The sequence below is a fragment of the Diceros bicornis genome, chromosome 14 (genome assembly GCF_020826845.1).
Source record: "Diceros bicornis minor isolate mBicDic1 chromosome 14, mDicBic1.mat.cur, whole genome shotgun sequence".
NCBI lineage: Eukaryota > Metazoa > Chordata > Mammalia > Perissodactyla > Rhinocerotidae > Diceros > Diceros bicornis.
Genome location: NC_080753.1, coordinates 14,767,348 through 14,790,263, shown reverse-complemented (window position 1 = coordinate 14,790,263; position 22,916 = coordinate 14,767,348). Strand labels below are relative to the sequence as shown.

General features: G+C 41.8%; 1 protein-coding gene across 1 annotated transcript in view; it reads right to left on the bottom strand.

Moving 5' to 3' along the window:
• Positions 1-6,693, bottom strand: part of PKHD1 (PKHD1 ciliary IPT domain containing fibrocystin/polyductin) — a 415,790-nt gene extending 409,097 nt beyond the window's left edge. The window contains exons 1-4 of the mRNA XM_058554174.1: positions 6,642-6,693; positions 5,021-5,098; positions 4,239-4,383; positions 1,676-1,784 (exon numbers count right to left, since the gene is read on the bottom strand). Coding sequence (XP_058410157.1) covers positions 1,676-1,784; positions 4,239-4,383; positions 5,021-5,098; positions 6,642-6,693 — 384 coding nt within the window. The remainder of the gene's footprint in view (positions 1-1,675; positions 1,785-4,238; positions 4,384-5,020; positions 5,099-6,641) is intronic.
• Positions 6,694-22,916: the final 16,223 nt, after the last annotated feature.

Genomic DNA, 22,916 nt, shown 5'->3' with positions numbered 1-22,916 from the left:
AAAAAGCCTTCACTTCTGATTCTCTCCAAGCTGACATGACATAAAATGGTACATTTCTAAGAGAAACAGGCCCCTGGTCACCCACTAAGCTAGAGACAAGACAAAGTGAAAAATTAATGAGCTTCCGAATCAAGCTTCCCTCACGCTGCTCCTTGAGCTAAGTGAGGTCAGCAGCAGCAAGACGGAGGAGAGGAAAAGCCGGGGACTAGAATGACAAAGCCACAGCCACCAGCTGCTTATAAACCTTCCGTGACTCCTTCAAACTTGTCAGTGCCCACAGCAGGCTCTTTGGAGTGGACTGGAGAGACGGGATTAATTTTTAATGCTCACGGTTCCCCCAGTCCCAGTCCCAAAGCAAAGAGACACACTGTGTTTTACTTAGTCTGGTATGCCTCTCATTAACTGCATCCCCTGGTGATTTTTCATCAACTCACCAAGCTGGTTGAACCACTGAATGGCTTGCTTTCTTTAATGTGCAATTTTAGGAAGCGTTTCTCCTCTTCCCCTCTCTCTCCTTTCCAATCTTTAATAAGTAGGAAAACTAGTGTCTGGGGTGAAAGAAACATCAAAACCAAGAGCAGTGTGGTGATTAAGGAGCATGCCCGGCCATCGCTTTTCTGTTATATTCACTGAGACAGCGTAGAGGTGGTGGTGCAGGTCTTAACAAGAAAGAATGAATTTTTTCTGTCTGCTGCATATGTGCAGAAGCAAAATGCCAGAAAACTAGGTTCTCTTGGAGTGAGAAACAAGTTGTTAAATGTTAATTGACAGCAAATTCCAAATCTGAAAAAGGAATTGCCTATATAAAATATGGATTGTATTAGAGATGAATTTAGAGGATGAAGTCTTGTTCTAAAGGAGCGTTAATTAATGACTAAATTGTACTTTTCTGAACAGCTCTTAAATAGAGGTGCTCTATGAGAAATACACACATGTCACAGAGCCCTGTCAAACGTTTGCCTTTTATGAAAAGTCTAGGACTTACCCTTTCAGAGATTGTTTCAGTGTAAAACTAATCTGAAATGGACAATAGACTGAACCAAACATAAAATTAAGCCCCAGTATGCATATTGCATCTCTAAAATAAGTTAGGCATTGGCTCATAAACTCTCTCTCTGCATCCTTGTTAGCTCTGAGCTTGAAGGAGAATTCCACCAGCAAATGCCCTTTCAGTCTAGGGTCACAAAAATCAACCATGAAGCAGGCAGGACGGTGGAAGTTGAGTCCCTGAGTCCCGTCACCATGCTGAGACTCAGGATGACCGCAGCTGCAAAATGAAACATGATGCACAATGGTAATCTTTGTGGCTCCTCCACGGGCTTCAGTTTAGGTGAAGATTCAGAGTGAGATGAAGGCTCAAATCCTAGTTCTGCCATTTACTACCTGGGCAAAGTATTTATGACACGGGCAAATTGTTTAATCTCCCTGAGCCTCAAGTTGCTCATCTATAAAAACAGAAGAATAAATAGCTACCCTATAAAATTGTTGCAAGCATTAAATTAATGTGCTCAATATTTATCTTTTGTTAGTCTCGTCTCAGAAACCCCATAACTACCATCCACTTTTCCTCTTACCATGGCAAAGCAGACTCTGGCTGATTCATAACTTGCTTATCAATAGCACAAGCACACCCTCAGACCAGGCGAACACACATTCCTCCATCCTTAGAACCCACCTTGAAAGTACAGCTCTCTCCTAGTTGTGGACTTGGGCTGCCTGCCACCTGTCCCCCAGAGTGCACTTCCAGGTGGTACAGACCCTCCTGTGCTTCAGACAGCGGACATCTGAGGGCAGAAAGTGATAATCCTCGTGAATCAAAATTCATGAAGTGCCCAAGCAACCCCACTTGACCTCTTCAAATCTCCCTGCACCTTGAAACAGAGCTAACCCAGAATTCCTGGATTTCACGTGTCACCTCCTAGATCCACTCATCCACTAGACTTAAAGATTGTATCCTTCAGCAAAAGAAGTTATGAATTTTTTTTTACTAAAGTCCCTAAAATTAAGGGAAAAAAAATTGTCCTGCTTCTCAGAATCATAGGTTCACAGGACCTTAAGAGTTAGAAGGGACATTGATAGATAACCTAATCCTAGTTTCCATTAAAAAAAAAAGTGACAGCTCCAGATAGATTAAGAGGCTTGTGTGTGTGAATACTACAGGTTAAGGGCAAAGTGAGCCTTGAAACCTAGGCTCTTTCTGATAAAAGGCATTGATTTCACATGTTGCCCCAAAAGTTCTCGACTTCATGATCATCCAGGGAGCCCGTAAACACTTCATGTATCCATCAAGAAAGCACTAGAACTTCTCTCCTTTTCACAAATATCAGTGATTTATTTGCCTCTTCGAGGCTGCCATTCATGTTGATTTTTGTAAAAGGGGGAATATGATGAATAAGAAGCTAGATTTAAGAAGTGTCTCGCCTCCAAATCTTTTCACCAAAATATTTAGTATGACCTTAAATACTTAAATCTGCTTTGTCTAATGTGTTAGCCACTAGTCATATGTGATTACTAAGTACTTAAAATGTGGCTAGTCCCGATTAAGATATGCTATAAGTGTAATATACACACTGGATTTTGAAGACTCAGTATGGAAAAAAGAATATAAAGTATCTCATTAATAATTTATATATCAGTTACATACGAAATGACAATATTTTGGATATGTTGAGTTAAATAAATGTATTATTGAAATTAATTTCATTTGTTTCTTTTGAGGTTTTAATCTACTGGAAAATTTTAAATTAAATGTGTGGATTGCATTATATTTTGACTGGGCACTTCTGATTTAGACACTACACTGCCTGTTTTGCTGAAAGCAGATATGTCTTTTTATGACAATGAGTATGACCGTATTTCATTGATGATAAAATGTACATTTTTTCACATTTGAATGTTAATTGAACTTGACATTCATCTTTCAATCAATGAGTACATTTAAGAGGGTAGTATTTCTTTTTCTCTAAAAAGATGATATAAAATCAAAGATGTGTCTTAAAATCATTAGTATGTTGGGATTTAGGAGATCGAACATATAAATCTTCAGAGCTTTGACTTATTTCATGGCAAACTCTTGTAGGAATTCTATGCCCAAATATAGCAGAAAAGCTAAGGAAAGCACATAACCCAGTTTTAAAACAAATAGCAGTGCTATAAGGAATTTCAGTTCAACAGACATCTATATTGAACATTTTCTACTCACGAGGTATTGTGCTCAGCACCATAAGGACTACAAGGGTGAGGTTAAACACGTCCCCTATCCTCAAAACATTTAATTCTATAAGGATGAGTCTGAAAAGTGGGCAACTGACATAAGTGTCATGAGAAACATAGGGCTGAGGAAAGAGACCCTCTAAGGCTACACATGTTATGCCTTTGTGTAAATTACAAAAAAGTCCCCCTTAGAGGATGAATTGACCAAAAATGTATGTGTGTGTGATGTGTGTGTGTTTGTGTTCACACACACACATGCCTTGTGGATGAATTACTAAAAGGTGCTCTTTCCTCAAAGCTGTTGCAACCACAGCCTGGATTTCAGCCCTTACTTTCAAAGAAAAGAAAGATTACACTCAGTTGGATGTTCAGGGAAGAGGTGGCATTTGTAGCCTGGTTGGTTAGGATTTCAACAGGCAGAGATGGAAGAGAGGGAGCCTTCCTGAAAGGGCACAGAAAATAAAAGGAAATGACAATGTTTTTCCTCTTAACCAATGATCCACTTTCATGCAGCATCTCTAAGACATGAGTAAAGAAAGAATGAACTAGAGTAAACTTCATAGGCCAACAAAAACTTGAGTAGGACAGTTGATTACCTGGAATCCTGTACAAATTGTATCAAACTCGGAAGATACACTGAAGACTAAAGCAAATTTCCTTTCTAACTGGTTTTGGGTTTATGCACAATCATTACAATTATGGCTATTCCAAAAGATGAGTTCTTTAGATAGAAAAATGGCACCATTTATTGAAATCTTAATAGCCATAGAGCTCCTTGTAAAAACAAAAATCTAAAAACACAATCCAGCCCCTCCTTATAAATATGTCAAAATTCTTCCCCATATTCTCAATCTCCCTTAAGCCCTGTTAGGGACCTTTTAAGAAGCATATTCACATGGAACATTTTTTAAAACTATAGTTGATAATTGCAGTCACGGTAAGAGTTGCTCTAATTTGCCACCAAAAACTACTGAGGTAAGCAAGCACTGGTCTTGTCTGATCTTCTCATTCCTGGACAGGTGTACCTGGTCCTGCACATCACCACTGGCAAATCCAAGAAGACAGGAGAGATGTCACAGGGGATACTTGGCAGCACAGGCATAGCCACATTCACCAGGTGTATCTCCAGCTGAGAGCCATTGGTGGGATAGAGGAGACCCACATCCAAATCTAAACAGAAGGGAAAGGGGAATCTCAGGCTGAGCAGAGTTGTAATCCACACAGGAGAATATAAAAACACTGCCACACGGGGGCAGTGTGAGACACTGAGTTTGCCTAAGGATTAAATTAATACTCCTCATTTCCAAAGTCATTTATGACTGCTATGTAAATGAGAGTTCTCACTTACGAGTTTACAAAAAAAGCTTCCTCCCTTCAGGTCCATCCACTTAAATCCAAACCCTCAAAATTACCCTTTACTGTGGTAGAAATGGATATGCTAAGCCATGGTTTAGAATCTCCCACATATAGAATTATCTACAAGGAAGATAACCAAGATTCTGAGGAACACATTGCCAAGTACTATGCTATGCACGTCCATATCATCTCATTTAGGGTTCTTAGCGTCCCATCCCACAGTTTGGGTATGATACAAAAGTGGACACAGACATATAATGGTGTGATGGGCTCTACTTCCACTTCTGCAAGTGAATATCTGGAAACACAAAAGCTGGTCAGTTGGTCCATCTCCCTTCAGGCCCTCTTTTACACCTGTCCTTAGACAAGGAACAACACCAAAGACTCATATTCTTTAAGATTCTTTAAAGCAATAAATAAGAAACATGTATTTGGTAAGACCCAAACCTACCATCAAAAATGACTGTGATCCACGTTCCCCCTGCAAGGCTACCCTCTTCAGGTTCAATGTGAAAACTCGGGAAAGGCACTGTAAATAAGTAAGAAAAACACAGGTTTGGACGTTCGGATTCAATCCACCAGCTTCCCCAATGTTATAAAGCAAAATCTAGTTAGCGCTCCTCCGAATGACCAGAAGGGCTTGACAAAACACAGATTGCTGGGCCCCACCCCTAGAGTTTCCAATTCAGTGGGTTTGGAGTGGGGCCCAAGAATTTATGTTTCTGATCAGGTGCTGCTGGGTCTACCAGTCTGGGGACCACACCTTCGAAGCTCCTATTTTAAGGAATTGATTCTCTCATCTCATCATATCTCATTATCATCTCATCTCATCTTAGACACCCCAAAACCCAGTGTTTACAGGACAATCCTGAATTTCTACTTCCTTTGGCCTCAAGGACACATTTGGTTCCTAACTGAACCTATAATGTCTCTCCTCTCTTTCCTGCTCTTTAGTCAGGTGGTCATATTTAATTGTAAAATCACCACTTATTTCTTGTACTTCTACTTGTCAGAGAAGAGGAGAAACTTTTGGAAGCTGTCCCTATTTCAAACCTCCTTCTCAGTACACCATCCTCTAGTTTACCCCTTTTGAATACGTGATCAGAGTGACTCCCCAAATAAATGCAAACTTCTCTAGATTTTTGCCTTGTCTCCTCAGAGAGGAGCTGAGGCATGGTCAGTGCTGAAATTTCCTTTAAAAAAAACCCACTATAGACTTTACATACTAGCTAGATTGAGTTCTCCTGTAGAGACATCAGCTGAGCATAACCTTAATCAATCTCTCATCTATGAAGATGCTCTTGGACTTGACTTGGCCGACGTAAAGCCAATTCAAGGAAGCAAGCAAAAATCAGTCAGCTCCTCCATGAGGTCGTAGACAGGGAAAGTGTTAGCTACAGAACACTTTTCAGTTTCTATATCAGAAAAGTTAAAGGATAATCCGGGCTACCTCTGGCTAGCCCAGGGCTTCCATGTACATTTATGCACGTGGAGCACTGCACAACCAAAGGTGGGGGGGGAATCATACACATCAACACAATTATTCATGGCAGCCCCGGCCAGACCAGCCCATACTTCCCCCTCAAAGGTGTTTTAGATACTTCTACCTAAAGAAGACCAAAACTAATACCATAAAAAGATACAGAGGATAACCAAATTCACACAGAAAATTAGAGACGTGATTTGAGAAAAGGAGATTTAATACCAGCAGTCATTAATCACTAAGACAAGATAAGTTACTCCCTTTGAGAAGATAAAGCAATAAAATCTAAAAAGAACTACATCATATAGCTCAAAAAGGAATTGCAAAAGGAAGGTTATAAGTTATTATTAAAAGTTCTATACTGTAACAGCAACTTCCACTGGCCATTAAAAATTGAAGATATATTCATAACTATTTAATATACAATCTCAACTAAACAGAAAAAAAATAATATTAAGCAGAGAAAAGTTAAACCCAGAGCAAAAACTTCAACACTTTCCCCGAAATAATATTTTAAGCATCAATAAACTAGTTCTCAAGTAACCTGTTGTGTTCTGCCTATAATCTCTTCAAAACATATCCTACTCACCTGCCAAAAGTAGTATTTCAATACTTGTCAGAGAGATTAGCCAGACACTCATCTTGTCCACTTAAATTAATCCTCTCGAAATTGCTCAGACATTAAAAGCATTGTCAATTTTGATTGGAGCCATATAGATTTTGTGCTTTATGAAAAATAAAATGAAAAATTACCATCATTTTTTGCTTACATACTATTACTTTGCTGTGTTAAAACTTGGGAAGTTAAGGAAGTGATATCAAGATGGCCCTGGAGCCTTCAAAGGGACCCACCATCCCAAGCTCAGAAGAAAAGGATAATCTAAGAATCGTATATAAAATCACTATTCCACCCCGTCCCCTTGTCCCACCAATTTATGTTATGCATGTTTAAGCTGGGTAAATAATAATAACCTCTTTCATTAACTCATTATTGAACTAAAGCTTAATTTTAAAAAATAAATTCTAGATATCAAAATACTAGCTACTGGTGGTTATGGGGGCGAGGTTGTTTTGTTTTGTTTCTGGAAAGGCCTCAGTCCTCCAGGAACCAATCAACACAAAAAAGTAAAGAGCTTAACAAAACAAATGTTAAGTACAGTAATGGGTTGAAAAAATGGTATTAATGAGAATTTTGGAGAAGTTATCTTATCCTTACCGCAGAACAGAGAGGAAAGAAACAGAGGACTGAAAATCTGGACCTCTCTAACCCAATCCACAATGCCCAGTCTGCCAGACCTGTCTTCCTTAGACACTGCTTCATTGTGCCATTCTTCTGCTTCAAGCTTTTAATTCAATGCAAAATCTTACGTATTACTAAAGATACATTTAATTTACACTTTTAAGAAAACACTGAGACTAGCAAAAATAGTTATGCCATTTCAGAAAATCTAAAAGCCACAATAAATGCCCAGAAAAAGAATATCTGCAAAAAACTTAGAATAAACTTATAAGTATGTCCTATTTAAGAGAGTACAGTGTATAAAATCATCTACATTTAGTTCAACTCCGCAAACATTTATTTTGTGCCTGATATATGCTGGACGCTGGAGCTGTAAAAAAAAGGGACAAATAATGGTTACACTTGCCCTCAAGGCCCTGGTGGATGTGGTAGGGGTGAAGGCTACCTGTATTTACAAAAGGAGCTCTAAAATTTTCAAGTAGATTCAGCAGGTGTTCAAGTTGCAAAATTCCCTACAGTTTTAAATCTATTTGGAATAGAATTCATTTTTAAAAACACTCAATTTTCAGAAATATGTCTGCTGCGTAGAGAAAGGAGCTCAGGAGTATTTGCTACTTAGTCCAAAAGCACAGGATCTGACTTGCTTGTTACACCTGACAGAATGTCCTTGGCACGAGAAAGTCTGTTTTCAATCCGGCTGAATGATGTTAGCAGTTCATTTCAGCGCCTACTCCCAAGCTTAGAACAATGGAAGTAAACACTCACACATTGGTTTTCTTAAAGCCCTATGTTCAGACCTGCATCTTTTCCTCTAGAATAGAGCAATCAAATCAATAATAAATGTAATTTTTCTTAACGTGATTAATCCACTGCTTCTTCCTAGGGATAAACTCAGCCTCCACTTAATTCTTTTAACCAGAAAATTTTCAACCAGAGGAGAGCTGTATGCATTTGGGCAAGTCTTCTCTCTCTTCTTGTCTCCCTCTTCTCTCTCTGCTCTCCTTCCTCCTCTCCCTCTCTTCCTCCCTCCCCTCACTGCAGATCCTCCATTTCCTTTTGTTCACCACAACGTTGGCAGGACATGCAATACCTAGAAAACAGAGAGCAGAGACATTTCTAAATCAAACAGTACCTTTTCTCTGCTTCTGTCTTGTTGTGACTCAAGGGAGAAATTATCTTCCCTTTCTAAATGATCTTGCTCCTCTCTGCCAAGAACCGATGGCCGTGTTATCCGGTTAGAGCCCAGCCTGCAGCTACAGTGCAGGTAACTCACTCATGTTGGACTGTAACTCACCTAACTCGTTTGTGTCCCAGCCAAACGTGTGCCAAAGTAAAAGTTCAGAGCTGACCACAGGGCAAGCTTAATGATTAACACAAACTACTTAGGCTTTTCCTCAGGGTCTTTTATTAATGACCAAAGAAAGAGTATCTCGCATTTTTCTCCACTTACTGCATGTGCCCTAGACAAGAATTTTAAGTAAAAGTCCACCCAGTGAGATAAACAGGCATTCAATGATTGAAAGAATTTGCCAGTAAGTCAGTGACCAAACACAGGGCCCAAGAAAAAGGACCACTAGAGGGCTGACCCTCCTTCGTGAGCAGTCTCTGCATTTTCATCAAGAGGAATGACTCGTAAGCGGCCTGCTATGGCTGAAATTCTCACTCCACAGGTGTGGGTCTAAAGAAGCGGACAAGGGCTGACTTGTTCAAAGTCTTGCTAAGAAAGGGCCAACTAGCCCTCTTTGTTTTTTGACTCTCCTCCCTCCCTCCTGACCTCACTTTCTTGACCAAGAGGAAGTCCTTCACTTGTACCCATCACCTACTAGTAGGACCTAGACCATGAGTCTCAGTCATTGTTTTGACTCTATTGGTAAAGAATCAGAGAACCAGTGGGCCTAAGAAGTGAACACCATCTTCTTACTTCTCGTCTAATTTCTCTATCTCCATCTCACCATCCATTCCAAGTTACATCACCAGCTTCCTGATCATGTCAGTCCATGCCTGGTGGCTGTTGACCAGAAGACATTCTCATCTTCTTTTCCCACCCTTTATTTTGGGAAAGGAACCTTTCTAGCAGAATTTGATAGCCCTGAGTCTCCATCTCAAAGGACTATCAGTCCTGAGAACCTGGGAAGCAAGACCAGATTTAATCCATAGAAATACAGCACAACTCTGATAAGAGTATTGGAACTATCCTCTAGAAAGTATGGGAGTTTACACCAAATCTGCTGTATATTACAGCTTGGCAACCAGTGACAAGCAGAATGATTTTCCTAGTGCTGCAGTCAGTAGTGTTGAGAGAGGGTCAACTAGTGAACCTGCCTGGTGAACACCAATTTCCACTCTAGATCCCTCCAGTGCAGGTCAACAAGCATCATTTGAGCCACATTTGTGTGCCTGGCGCATGAGTAATGGGGACGAGGGGAGTTTGGGGGAGATCATCAAAGGTGATTTAAGAATTGTTGGTAATTTTTTATTTTTGTAAAGGAAATTATATTCATGAATCACTTAGATGATTCAAAATTACTTAAGAATATAACACAGTTTCTGCCCTCAAAGTGCTTGCTGTCTGGCAGAGGAGACAGAATCATGATCAGATTCATTTACTATGTTGTAATCAAGTCTCCTGATTAAGACTTAACTTGTGTTTTATTTCCTGCCACTTTAATAAGAGGTTTCCAGAAATTAACCCCCTCTATCCTTGAGGAAATAGCCTATAATGGACATTTATAATTCTTTTTGGCAGCCTAGCTGTCAAGACTCTATCCTAAAAGCACCCCAATTTTCTTGTGGGTAGATTTACCTCTCCATTCTTGACTAAAAGAATCCTAATGATACACAAGACTTTGGTTTCTGTGCTCCAGGAACTTCCTGGTGGGTAAGCAAGCTCTACTGCTAAAGAAATGGAGTAGATGAGCCATTTCATGCTCCAAGGCCTAAAAGGAGAAGTTGTAGAACTCTGCAATCCATGGCTCTGCCCAGGGAAGCTTGGCGAGCCTCAGGTACTCCTCTCTGTGATCTCCTTCATCCGTCTCAAGACCCCCAACTCTAAGCACAGATCTAAGTTTGTCATGCGAACACAACCTCGGACAAGTCCCCCCTCCTCTGCCCCTTTTCATCTAATCATACTCCCAAGTCCCTTTCATATAGAAATTCTAAATAAAGTCTTGAGCACAGGTCTCTGACCCAATGATAAAGACAAATGCTCCTCAGAAGGCAGCCTGAGCACGATTCCCCTGCCACCCCAAGGTAGGTAGCCAAGCCCACCCCCAGACACTGATACTGATACTATTCCACAGGAAGCTATTTCTAGGAGAGCTTGTGAAATTCTCTGCACAAAAAATGTTGCTCAGGCCTATGAAGCAAAGTCAAGGAGGTCAAGGGAGGAGGTCATTCTGACTCCTTTCTCTTGGATTTCAACACCACTCTGAATTCCTGGGGACTAGCAGCTTTGGGAATTTGGCAGGTGGTGCACATGAGAGCTCACCTCACTGATCTCCAATTATGGGAAGCATAATTGGCCAAGGGTCTAGCTACTGTGCTCTGAGATTCATCGCCACATTTGAACCAAGGCCACTCTTCTACAGGCTGCTTCCAACCAAAGACTGAACATGGCAGGGATAGCAAGAGAGCTCCCTTCAGAGGAGGCATGGGACTCCTGTGATGGAGACTTTGGCTTGAAGACTCCCTGACAACCTTGCAGAAACTTCCTTACACTACATGGCAGGCTAGGATATTTCCCCTCTCTCCTTCACTAGGGGTCAGTCTGATAGCTCTCCCAACCTTCTCAGCTCCATCCCCATTTTCTCTCTTAGGCACTTCTCCTAATAAAATCCTTGCATTTAATCCTGTCTTAGCATCTGTTTCTTGGAGGACTCACACTAACACAGGTACATGGGAAGAGAACACCATTGGCAAGGACTTTGGACTTTTTATTAGTGGCCCCAGGAGCAGCATCAATGGTAAAGATCCTTTAGATAGCTTTGCAGGCCATGGACCTTAAACAAAGGAAGCCAGAACAGAAGAGGAAGGACAAGACCAGTATCATCCAAGGACCTTTCTGAAATCAGTGTCCTTGACATCTTCCATGTGACCCTCCAGATCTACTCTCTACCCTTCTCCACTCTGCTCTGGGCCTGGAAAGGTGATCTGTGTGGAGCTTCCTTGCCTACTGGCCTCTGGTTGGTTTCCTAAGTGGGGGCACCACTAGGACCCAGAAGGAGGTGCGGAGGGGCAAGATGTGATAAGGGTATTTTTCGCCCAGTTCCATCCCTACTAATCTCAGCTTCTGACAAAGAACCCTTTCCATATAGCATGCTCTCTTGCTCTCTGACCCTCTTGCTCTCTCTGCAGGTTCTGGTAACCCTTCCTCTCTTTGTCACTTCAGGCCCAAGGGTAACAGCTCCTGTTGCTGCTAGCTTGCATGCACTGCGCCATCCTCTATTGCTTTTCTTTAACCTTGACCACACCTCTGAGCAATAGTCCCTTTGTTAATTTTTCAGCCTGAAAGTTCCACCTGTTTCCTACTGGGACTCTAGCTAATACATAAGCTCTAAGAGATAGCTAACTTCCCACATGAGCAAATATAGAGTTCCAGGTCAGCAAAATTTGGTGCTACTGTAGAGGCAAACTCATGAGTAGGTACAGGCTGGTGAGGCCTGGCATCATCTGGATTATACATGTCATTTCCAAACTAAGATGTTGCATTTCTTAAGGGAAAGAATTATCTTTGTTCCTCTATACCGCAGAACATTGTGCACTCTACCTTGTATGTATAGAGTAGGCACATAATAAAATGAATAGGAATGCCTTGTGAATCCATTTGAGAAAAAAACACCCTGGAGTGGACGAGGTGAGGGCCACAAAAGCCAAAACTACATTTTAAATACAAACTAAGAAAGCTCAATGCATTTTTGATTTTTTTTTTTTTTGCATTGTCTTCATCAAACTTGTTTTATGTCCTCTTCAACGTACAAGTGTATTTCTGATAGAGGAAGACCACAGAGCAGGACACTAACGTGGCCCTTTCATGTTAGTAAGAACTTCATTGAGCAAGCGTTTCTCTGGAGCCAGCTTTTCTCTTCTTCTCCAGATGCACCTCTTGTGTGACTAGCCATGAAGCTAGGGCCTGGCTACACGCCTCATAGTTTCTTGGTTGTCAGAATCCTCCCCAGGAGTTCCCCTTTCACCTGTTTATGATTGACCCAACTCGTCCTCCTTCCTTCTCCTCAAGTCTTCCTAGTCTCCCTTTTTCATAGAGAAAGAAAACTAAAGCAATTATATGCTCTCTGGTTTAATATCATCTTCCTGATTAAATTGAGATTCTGAGGCTAATGAGCACATGGACTCAAATTTGGAGGGAAAATGCATCTGTTCCACCAGAGTCTAAGCGATGAGTGAAATTTTGCTTCATAGCTTCTTTAGACAAGATTTCTTCCCCATTGAGTAAACTACTCAAAAATAATTTGTCATTATTGCCTCTGTTCTGAGTCAGTTTTGCTCATTAACTTATTTTGATAACAATGACACCATTTATCCAGAAGCCAAACTGTGGTGCCCTCCATCATTCTGATGAGAGTCTTGAAAACCAACCAGGCCCCCATGTGGCACAAGTGAAAATAACTTACAAAGCCCTCGCACTTGGGAGTGACATTGAAGTACAGGTGGTTCCTCACTCGGAAGAGCAGGGTGACTGGTTGCTCCAGCATCGCCTAGTCCGGGAGCCCATGGTGCTCTACACCTCAGTCGTCCTGAGGACATCACTGGAGCACAACGCTCAACAGAGCTGGGTTCACACTGACAGCATAATCAGGAAGCCGTGAAATCAAGTTTTCATCTAGCTTGTAAGGTGACCACCTGTCCCAATTTCTCTAGGACTAAAAGCTTTCCCAGGACGTGGGATTTTCAGTGCAAAAACAGGAACAGTTCCAGGCAAACCAGGATATTTGATCACCCTACATCTAAGAAAACAGGGAAATGAATGTAATACACTTTACACAGATCTTATTCCCCCAAAATTTAACCTCTTCTAAAACACTTTGGCAGTCAAAGAGGGTAGACTCAGTTGCTCATAAAATTCACTTATATGGAGTAACTCAACTCCTGCCATGTCAGATAAAATAGGTGTTGCAATAGCCAGAGTTTTTTTTTTTTTAATTTTTTGTTTAATGCAGTAACATTGGTTTATAACATTGTATAAATTTCAGGTGTACATCATTATACTTCTATTTCTGCATAGATTACATCATGTTCATCACCCAAATACTAATTACAACCCATCGCCACACACATGTGCTGAATTATCCCTTTCGCCCTCCTCCCTCCCTCCTTCCCTTCTGGTAACCACCAATCCAATCTCTGTCTCTATGTGTTTGTTTATTGTTGTTATTATCTACTACTTAATGAAGGAAATCATACGGTATTTGACCTTCTCCCTCTGACTTATTTCACTTTGCATAATACCCTCAATGTCCATCCATGTTGTCACAAATGGCTGGATTTCATCGTTTCTTATGGCTGAGTAGTATTCCATTGTGTATATATACCACATCTTCTTTATCCATTCGTCCCTTCATGGGCACTTAGGTTGCTTCCAATCTTGGCTATTGTGAATAACGCTGCAATGAACACAGGGGTGCATGTATCTTTACGCATTGGTGTTTTCAAGTTCTTTGGATAAATACCCATCAGTGGAATAGCTGGATCATATGGTAGTTCTATCCTTGATTTTTTGAGGAATCGCCATACTGTTTTCCATAGTGGCTGCACCAGTTTGCAGTCCCACCAGCAGTGTATGAGAGTTCCCTTCTCTCCACATCCTCTCCAACACATACTGTTTCCTGTCTTGTTAATTATAGCCCTTCTGACGGGTGTGAGATGATATCTCATTGTAGTTTTGATTTGCATTTCCCTGATAGTTAATGATTTTGAACATCTTTTCATGTGTCTGTTGGCCATCTGTATATCTTCTTTGGAGAAATGTCTGTTCAGGTCTTTTGCCCATTTTTTAATTGGGTTGTTAGTTTTTTTGTTGTTGAGATGCATGAGTTCTTCATATATTTTGGAGATTAACCCCTTATCAGATGTATGGTTTGCAAATATCTTCTCCCAATTGTTAGGTTGTCTTTTCGTTTTGTTGATGGTTTCCTTTGCTGTGCAGAAGCTTTTTAGTTTGATGTAGTCCCATTTGTTTATTTTTTCTATTGTTTCTCTTGCCCAGTCATACAAGGTGCTTGAAAATATGTTGCTAAGACCAATGTGGAAGAGCGAACTGCCTATGTTTTCTTCTAGAAGTTTCATAGTTTCGGGTCTTACATTCAAGTCTTTAATCCATTTGGAGTTAATTTTTGTGTATGGTGTAAGGTAAGGGTCTACTTTCATTTTTTGCATGTGGCTTGCAATAGCCAGAGTTTTCCAGATTGCAGAAACATCCTTTTCTTTGAATTTGGAACATCCATGGGAGATGCGGGCAAAACAGCATATGTCAGTTTCTGAATTACAGTATAGCTCCTTCTCCCTGGGTTCAGCAGAATTTAAAATAAATCATACCAGCAGGGAGCAACAAGACAAAAGCAATTAATTTTTTTCTAGTTTGATATCATCTTACCATCTAAGTCCAGGAGCCCAACTGAGATTTCTGAAGTTTATGTCACACTTTATTTTAAAGTTATGAGTGACACTGAAGTCATGCATTTCTGCAGCCCAGTAGAATGCCAGCTTTAGCAGCAGAATTTTATGATACTATCAAGTTCTATGTCTTAGAGGAAATCATTTTAAAATGGAAGAAACGTTTACCTCTTTTCTGGCAAATGTTGCACAGCTGATAAAACAGCAGATAGTCCAATACCGGAAATGAAGGTACTCCAAAAATCTAGAAATAAATTTGCCTTCAGAGAGAGACAATGAAAACAAGTAATGGAACAAATTGCTCAGTAAGACTTAAAGCTCTTAATATATTTAAAGAAAACCATTCAGATGGACTATTTGTGAAGATTCATAGTGTGTCAGTTTTTAAAAAATGGTCACAAATTCTTTGTCAATGATCTCATTGGAAGGAGGGCCCATATCTCCCTCCTCCTGAATCTGGGTGGGCTCGTGACTTACTTTAAACCAATAGAAGGTGTCAGAAGCAATGCTGCCTGACTTCAGAGGCTTAGTCAGAAAACACAATGCAGTTTTCCTTGCATGTTGGAACACCCATGCTTGGAGCTCTGAGCCACCCCATGAGAAGCCGGGCTACCCTAGGGCGGCCATGCTGTGAGGCCTCACCATGCGGAGATGCCTCCTGTAGGTACTCTGGGTGGCAGTCCTGGAGTTTTCTCCTCACAGCCCAGGCACCACACCCATGAGTGACTGGGCCTTCACACCATTCCAACCCCAGGTATCCAGCCACTGCCAGCCTTTGCATCCTCCCATCTGAGGCCTCAAACATCATGTATCAGAGACAAGCCTTCCCTGCTATGCCCTTTCTAAAGTCTGGACCCACAGAATCTGTGAGTAAAATAAAATAGTTGCTGTCTAATGCCACTAACATTAGGGTGACTTGTTACACAGCAATAACTAGAATCAGCCCTGAAAGCTTGGAAATAGGACACTAACACCTATGTGATCCTCTAAGCTCTGAACTGAGAACTGCCCTGCACTCCTGTTACCTAGTTGTTAATTCCTGCTCATCCTGAGATCTCCAAATGGCTATCCTACAGAAATATTTCTCTTCTAGACCAGATGAGATTCCCCCATTGTATATACTTGTTAAATCTTTTTTTCTCCATTGTAGCGCTCCACCCAACTATACTTAAATAATTACTACTGATGTGTTGAACTCCGTATACATTGTTACTGATGTAGGTTAAATGGATTTTTCTCCTTTCACTGCCTTCAATGGTGCTCATCAAATCTTTTTTTTTTTAACAGCCCCTCAGGCAAATTTCATAGCTTGCAGCTTACTTCTGTTAAAACAAGTCCAGTCCAGGTGAAATCAAATAAGGTGTGCAGTTGAGGTAATAGTATTATATCAATGTCAATTTCCTAGTTTTATAAGGTACTATGGTTATGTAAGATGTTATCATTAAGGGAAACTGGGTGAAAGATACAAAGCAACACTCTGATTTTTGTAATTTCTTGCATTTTAAACTATTTTAAAATAAAAGTATATATTTTAAAACTCTGGAGGGCTGACCCAGTGGCACAAGCGATTAAGTGCACTTCAGTGGCCCAGGGTTCGCTGGTTCGGATCCCAGGCACGCACCGACATGCTACTTGTCAAGCCATGCTGTGGCAGTGTCCCATATAAAGTAGGGGAAGATGGGCACAGATGTTAGCTCAGGGTCAATCTTCCTCAGCAAAAAAAAAAAAAAAAAAAAAAATCTAGTCCATCCTAAGGTGTTCCAGCTTAGAATTTCCATCTCCAATCTGCCCGTCTACCTGCTCAAGCTTTGCCTATGGCCCCAGGGGCTTCATACAGGGGAGACATCGTCAGTACTTTTACTCCTTTCTCCCTCCTTTGAGACCCTGTCTGTTCTGAAGTGTCAGGGTGAGGAAGAGGTTGAGGGCAGGGGCTCACATATGTCTTCCTCAACTGACTGGACTCCCTCTTAGAGTCCTCCACTGGCTCTGGCCGCTTCCCTGGCTGTCACTAGTGGCCTTTGAATCCCTCTGCAAGGTGCGAACAAGGAAGAAGAACGTGTGAGTCCTTCCAGAGCCCTGGATGGGTCACCCACTGTACGGTTCCCTGACCTGGACACTCCCCAGCCTGCTGCTCCAGCCCGTCCCCATCCTGCTGGCATTCCTTCCCACGGCTTCTTCCTACTGGGGTCCCCTCACCCCACACTGAGGAGAGAAAAAGGCCCAGTGACAGCTCAGGCCACCAATAATGCTGAGAATCTCCTCCTCCCATGGTCAGTTGCTTGTACAGAGGGAGTCAGGGAGCCCATGGTGGTCAGGTTAGCAAGACCTATTCAACCATATTTAATTAAGCCTGAGGAGATGCATGACCCCATTTGGGGGGCGCGGGTGTCCCTTTAAAATGTTGAGTATTTGACACTTTTTTGGGCTTAGCTTTCAGTCACAGTTAACCAAACTCTGGGCAAAAAAGGACATTCTCATTCAAAGTTCTGTTATATTTCTCTTTCATTGTTTAAAGTCCCTCTCCCCCACTACACTGCAGGCTCCAAAAGAACAGGGACAGTGTCATCTTGTTCACAGGGAATAGGACACAGTAGGTACTCAGTAAATGTCTGTTGAACGATTGAGTTAATGAATATGACCAATGTGTGACCATGTCAGATAATTAATACTAGCAATCAACAATTTCTAGCCTCTATTGAGTTCTCTGTTAACTTCTTCTTGGACTACTTCATTTAGTTCTCACAACTACCCTACCAGGTAGGCTCTATCTTTTTTCCCCTTCTACACATGGGGAAAATGGGACACAGAGAAGTTATGAAAGGTGTTCAAAGTCACCCAGCTAGTGAGGAGTGGAGCTGGGCTTGGGAACCAGGTCTGTCTGATTCCATTCCTCTGAGCCACCTTTTGTGGAGAAGGTTGCATCAGATATGCACCAGATGCTCTTAAACATTCGAATCCTATAACCAGCCCCCGGTTCTGATTCCATGCCACCAAGCAATTATCTGACTATAGTCAGGCTTTCAGGTACAGAGATAGAGGGGGAGCTACACCAGTTGGGATCTCCCCGATCACAAACAAATCAATGAGCATTGGGAAATAATGTAGCAGTCTTTTAGGATTTGGCAAAGGAGATCTCACCTGACAGGTAGAGCTACCTTTGTATGCTGGCCAATCGGATTTCTGAACCATGCTTCATCCTGGACTTGGGTAATTTGCCTGTGAGAGTACTGCCACCCGCGAGGACTTATCTGAATGCCAACCAATCTTCCCCAAGAAGGACACTATGTGCTGAGTGAGCTTTTTATTTCAGTACATCATATCTGGTACATTATAGGTATTGAACAAAGGAAATAATGGATGGATGAATAGATAAATTAATAAAATTACAAACCATGAACAAGATTTATAGCAAAACATCTGCTACGTTGACTACGTACAAGATACGGAGACACCATGCTGGGAACATCCTAAAACAACACCTGATAGATTTTCTTTGCTTTTTCAAGATTTTCTCTTGTTTTCACATGTTAACTCATGTGAAAATCCTTACTACAGTCCTATGGATTATTATACCCATTTATTGTGACACCCAGAAACACCAAGCAGTTCTTCTAAAATCACAGCTAATTAATGTGGAGTCAGGACTAGAAACCAGATCCCTGGATCACAGACCCAAACGTGTTTCCTCAGCCATAGCTGGTATACGCATTCTGCAGTCTGGACTGACTGAATAGGCACTGAGGCCATAAGGGAGCCTTGGGGCTGACATAGAGAAATGAGATGCACTTAGAAAGAAATCTCTTCTCCAGCTCCCGTGAATATCCCCAGCACAGATGGACATTCAGCAACAGTCCTACAGAACCGACCTGTCAATGAAAATGTGCTGTCGCTAATTGCATTCATTGATTTATCACTTAATGAAGAAACTGAATTAAGGGATGGAAAATCAGAACTTCTGATTCTAATTTGATCCAATTAAGCAAAAAAGCAGACATTGATTGAACACCTGTGATGCTATGCTAGCTACTGTGAGGGCCACAATGGAACCTCTGCCCTCCAGAAGCTTTCAATCTAGTTGGAAAAATAGAACAATTACAAACAAAGCAACATAAGGCAGGACATAGGAAGCACCACAAAAGAGGGACTAGAGATAAATTAAGAGAAAGGGGTAGTCAGTTCATTCTGAGATAATCAGGAAGGATGTAGAAGGATGGGTGAGATTTCTATAGATACGGAGAGGCAAAAGACTATTTTTAAAAAAGGAATAGAAATATTAAAGTGCAATTGGAATCTACATATTGAGAAACAGAGCGAAACAAAGCTGCAGAACTAGGGCTGAGGCAGCTGGCCTTGGGGAGAAGCTGACGGCCAAGGTTTAAGTGTGCCCATTAAAGCTTCTTGGTGTGGTCTTGAGTTCCAAACCACAGCCCCGTGCTTTGTCAGAGATTTCTGTGGTCAGATCCAAAATCTGAACCTCCGTGGATCTTACAGCTATATGTACAGCAAAAAGAAAGAAAAGATCTTTGTTTATGAAAAGAAATTAACTTATACAACATTTCTAAATAGTAGGTTGATATATATGGAGAAAAGAAAGCAAGGAAGGAAGGAAGGGGGGGGAGAAGAAAGAAAAAGAGGTACAATTTGACCCCATCCGGTTTTGTGTAGCTTCCTCCGAACCCGAGGCTAAAGCTTTCCAGAGTCTGCTTCCTCAGTCTCCACGAACCTGTCTTTATCCACCTTTATCCATCTCTTCATCTATCTGTCTCTGGTTGCAGACTTATTCACCCAGACCTGTTTTTCACCCTCTGGCCCCCTCCAGAGCAATGCTGAATCTAGGTGGCTCATTTGGTGCTGGATCCACACTCACCTTTGGGGAGCATCTGCCACGTCATTCTTAGCTTCACACTTTGTATCCCTCAGCCAGGCCCACCCACTCCTAACTGAAGCTGCAGGGAAATAGTTATACTTAGCTCTTTATTATGTTATTCCCTCAAATATCAGTAATATCACCTTAAGAAATAAATTATTTTCCCATACCTTTTCATTTCAGACATTGATACACCAGTTTGGATCCCCAAACCAAGTTGAACAAAATGAGTTCATTGCGAGGTGGAAGAAAAACCTGGGCAGATTCAAAATAGGCATGATTCTGATTATTACAGAATAATCTCCAACCTTCTAGTATTTAAAAAGCAACCAAGCAAATAAACCTTAATCAGGTAAGACACTCACTAGATTATTTTAAGTTAAAATAAGTGGAACATAAAAGAAAGTGGAGCCCATGCCGTGGTAGCATATTTCAAATCTGGAATTAAAAGCAGACTCCCCGTCCCCGTATCCTGGTTTTCACACAGTCCCTCAGAAATAGAAAAATTCTCCACATTAATCTGAAGTATAAACCTCCGTACAAAACCATCACTCCTCACTCATTAATTCATCCAACAAAAAATTGAGTGGGTGTCTGAAGAAGGATGAACACCCCCATGTGACTCTGAGATGCACTAGGAGATTGAGAGAGAGACCTACTGATAGACACATGGGATGGCCAATTTGTGAAGAGCATTTCGGGCCATCCTACAGAAATAATGATTTTATCCAATTGGCCTTGGAAAGCTGTCAATGCTTTCAGGCCCTCAGATGACATCAACGGGCACAAAGGATAACTGGCAGCTGTGTGGATTGGCAGAGGGGAAAATGGATGCAGAAAGAGAAGTGAGGAGGCCTTGGGAATGGTTCAAGGTAAATGGACTAGCAGGCAAATGAGGATTGCTTGAACTCCAGTAACAGCCAGAAGCATGAAGAAGAGAGAACAAGTTTGAAAGGAATTTCTGATACAGATTCAGGAAAACTTGACCAATAGCAGAAAGAAACATCAAAGATGAGTCTGAGGTTTCTAGTTTGGGCAGCTGGACAAACAGCGGTATGATGACTGAGACGTGTAGTGGAGACTGTTGATGCCCAGCTCAGATCCACTCACAGCTGCTGTGAGTGTGGGTTCCCTTATAGCTACACCATTCTCCCGAGAATTACCCTCAGCCCTGGGAGCCACCTTGCCCAGGAATGCCTAGAATATTACACCCTTTCTCCAAAGCAGCCCAAGGCCATTGACTAACTGATGTAGAATTCAAAAGGCCAGCCCACCTGCCTCAAAGAGGACCAGCCCTGTGGTGCTGTGGTACTCCAGAGCTCCCCGAGGGATCAGATTGAGGCTAGACTTCAGCTCAACCACACTTTTGCTTGGCTTCCTCCCTGGCCCCCTTCCTTTACAGATTATCTCCTGAGGTCACTCCCCAATAAACACCTTGCTCAAGAGTGCCTGTTACAGCATCTGCTTCTTGATAAGCTGACCTAAGACAGACAGCAAGATGACTGTGAAGAGAAGATGGTTTAGAGGCAAGGTGATGATTTCAGTTTGAGATGCTTCCAGAGAAGCTAGTATTAAAAAACAAGAAAGGAATCTGGAATCAAGAATTAAACAAACATGGGGCCAGCCCTGGTGGCGTAGTGATTAAGTTCCACACTCTGCTTCAGCAGCCTGAGTTCAGTTCCCAGGCACGGACCTACACCACTCATCTGTCAGTGGCCATGCTTTCGTGGTGGCTCACATACAAAATAGAGAAAGATTGGCAACAGACGTTAGCTCAGAGAGAATCTTCCTCATCAAAAAAGAGGAAGATTGCCAACAGATGTTAGCTCAGGGTGAATCTTCCTCAGGGAAAAAATAAAAAATCAGACAATCATGGATTCAAATCCATGACTTCCTAGTCTTGCAGTCTTGGACAAGTTTAGGTGTGCTGAGGTCTCTTCTGCTTCAGCACACTGCTGGGTGGTACTTTGGCAGCTGGAGACCAAGGCCCATTACCTCTACCTTGAGCAGCTCTATCGATTTACCTCAGGGTGAAATTGAAATATTATTTACTATGTGTGCCTAGAAGTGAAACATTCGAGAAAGCGCTGCTTAACCTCTGCAGCCCCAGGTCTTCATCCGTGAAATGGAAGTTCCTATAGACTCCAATTCCAGGGGGTGGTCATGAGGGTGAGATGAGATAACCTGGCACAGTGGAGTCAAGAGTAAGCCCCAGTAAAGGTAATTATTATTACTGTCACCACCTGGGAGGATGCCCAGGAGGCACTGCTGCTCAGGGAAAATCTGAACTGATGTGAGCTACTGCGCTCTTATCCAAATGCTCGTGTCTTTCTTCTTCCTTCTTGTCAAAGAGAAGCAAGAAAGAGTCTGTCAAGTGTGACAGAGCTTTGATTATTCTCTCTGGGGCCTTCCTGTATTTTTTACACAAAGTTGGAGGTGGGAGAATTGAGAAGGGGTGGGGGAAGAAGATTCAAACCAGGATCTCTCCCTAACATTGTCCTGCACCTTCAAAGTTCTTGTAAGTGAGCCGTGCCCTTCATCTCAGAACACTGATGGCACTGGGCATGCCTTATTTATAGACGACAACTGCTGCGCCACTTCAAAGGAGGCACATAGCCAAGTCAGAGACGCGGAGGCAACACTCTGAAGTGCTAAGTTCTCAGATACAGAATGGAAAGGAGGGTACACAGCAGCTTCTGGGATCTAGCTCTGAACCGTGATGCCAAGAATGCCCAATTGTCCCCTTGATGCAGTAGATGGCCAAAGCCCTTTAGGTCAACCCCAGAGGGGCAGCTTTCAGCCAAGGCAGGTGATATAAGTGGGCTTTATTTGACTTTCTGCCACCATCTGAAAAACTCTCATATTTACTAGATTAATCCATGGCCTTTAGAGGCCATGACTTCCAGAAAATGAATACCTAATTCTTACCTTAAGTTCTTTAAAAAAAGAAGAAGAAGAAGAAAGAAAAAGCCAGTGTGATAGACTGAATAATGGCCCTCTCAAAGATATCCACATCCTAATCCTCAGAACCTATGAATATGTTACTTTACATGGTAAAAAAGACTTTGCAGATGTGATTAAATTAAGGATCTTGGGATAGGGACAGTATCCTGGATTATCCGGGTGGGCCC